The sequence below is a fragment of the Sinocyclocheilus rhinocerous genome, unplaced genomic scaffold (assembly GCF_001515625.1).
Source record: "Sinocyclocheilus rhinocerous isolate Xijiao unplaced genomic scaffold, SAMN03320098_v1.1 scaffold1266, whole genome shotgun sequence".
In the NCBI taxonomy this organism is placed as follows: Eukaryota; Metazoa; Chordata; class Actinopteri; order Cypriniformes; family Cyprinidae; genus Sinocyclocheilus; species Sinocyclocheilus rhinocerous.
In genome coordinates this window covers 108,375-110,342 of record NW_015660496.1, presented here as the reverse complement: position 1 = coordinate 110,342, position 1,968 = coordinate 108,375, and the positions used below count along the sequence as shown (strand labels likewise).

Here is a 1,968-nt window from a genome sequence, read left to right as displayed (position 1 = left end):
AAGCACATTTTGGCTTTTTAATGAAATGGGGAAAAAAAAAAAAAAAAAAAAGGCAAAATAGGCCTACATGGGGGAAAAAATGCGAAAAACCGTGTTCGGCTTCGGCCAAGAATTTCCATTTCGGTGCATCCCTACAAATTCTCTATTACCATTGTTTCTTTTCCTGACACATTTTTAAACTCAATTTGGATGCATCTCTTACTTTATAAGCACTAAACAGTCCTCCTGATCTGGTGCTGTTTGTCGAGTACAGCACTAGATATATAAAAGAAGCAAAATATATTAACGCTGTAATTATCACTCAACTCTGGCTTGCCTCTAGGAGTTCAGTCCTGATCTGTCAAAGGACTACACGACAGCGGTGGGATTCTTGGGATCACATGGTTCTGATACCAATACAGTATCTCTCACTTTTTAAGCACTAAACAGTCCTCCTGGTCTGGTATTGTTTGTTGAGTACAGCACTAGATGTATAAAAAAATAGCCACAAATAATAGCACTGTTATTATCACTCAACTCTGGCTTGCTTGTAAGTGTTCAATCCTGACTGTCAAAGGACTACACAACAACAGCAGCAGGATTCTTGGGATCACATGGCTCTGGAGGACAGACACTGGTTGACCACCTCCAGCAGCTGAGAGTTCTCCAGAGCTGCTGCCACTCTCTCTTTGTCTGCAAGCTGCTTATTGACTGGAGGAGAAAAACACAAGTGGATTTTTATTTTAAAATAAAAACAGGGTGCTGTGTAATAGAAAAATATTCTTGACCTTAACTATATAAAGCCAACTGTATAATGTTTTACACATGAATTTCTAAGGCCTCTAACGTGATCAAAACTTGTTGCTGGCAAACCCGTTGCACTCAGTTTTGTCATCTGATTGATAGTTTATACTTTTATTAGTAAGTAACAGGACCCCTAAGTGTATTTCTACAACCATACACCTTTAGGTCGTGAAACGGGTCTTTTTGCTGTGAAATATACTGATTTTTATAAAGTAAACATACAAATCATTTTTATAGTGTTAATTTTAAGATGAACATTTAGCCTACTGGATGAAAGCAACTTAAGATTTGCTTGATTATCCACACATCATTTGTTAGAAAAATCATAAAAAAAAAAAAAAATTTATAAAATAAAACACTTTTGAGGCTTCTGAATTGCATTTCATTATGTTTTGCCCCCCAAAAAGCATTGAAATGTAACATATATATTGAGACATATAAGACATATATATTGAGTGTATATAGAGTGATAACTGATATTCATATGCACACAATACTCAATTTTATAAAGATCTCGTTGATTTATAATAAGAGCTTTTAGAAATTGATCTTACATTATGGCCATATAAATAACAACATATGCACCAAATTGCATTTTTTTTTCCTCAGTTTGGGCCTTTAAATTAAATAGACATGTTTTTCTTCCTCAAGTATGTGAGCTCTATATTATCACTATATGACTATAAACTAGGCCATAAAAGCCTGATGTATCATATATGATACGAAACATAAAACACATTTGCAAACTTTTTATTTTATTTTTTAGATTGTGTCTAAAGGTGCCATAAACTGTTCCATTTTCATTCTATTTCACATTGACTTTACAGGGTTAAAGGGATAGTTTAGCCAAAAATGAAAAATTCTGTCATCATCAGTGTTGGGGAAAGTTACTTTTAAAAGTAATGCATTACAATATTGCGTTACTCCATAAAAAAGTAACTAATTACGTTACTTAGTTACTTTTTATGGAAAGTAATGCATTACGTTACTTTTTAAATCTGGACAGGGCTTGCTTGTTTGTTTTTAAAATAAAAAAGTTCGATTTTTGGCAAATATAAAAGCCTTTTCACAAAAGTGAAATGAATAAGCCTCAGGCTGAAGGAAATGTAAATTTAAGTCCGTACAGTAGAACGCAGAAGAAGAAATTTCAACACACTTCAGCAATAAAAAAAGACACAAATGTTT

The 1,968-nt window shown here is 33.4% G+C and overlaps 1 protein-coding gene across 1 annotated transcript in view; it reads right to left on the bottom strand.

Annotated features, from left to right (window-relative positions):
- Positions 1-404: 404 nt before the first annotated feature.
- ciao2b (cytosolic iron-sulfur assembly component 2B) overlaps positions 405-1,968 on the bottom strand; it is a 3,364-nt gene continuing 1,800 nt past the window's right edge. The window contains exon 5 of the mRNA XM_016534179.1: positions 405-690. Coding sequence (XP_016389665.1) covers positions 590-690 — 101 coding nt within the window. The 3' untranslated portion in view covers positions 405-589. The remainder of the gene's footprint in view (positions 691-1,968) is intronic.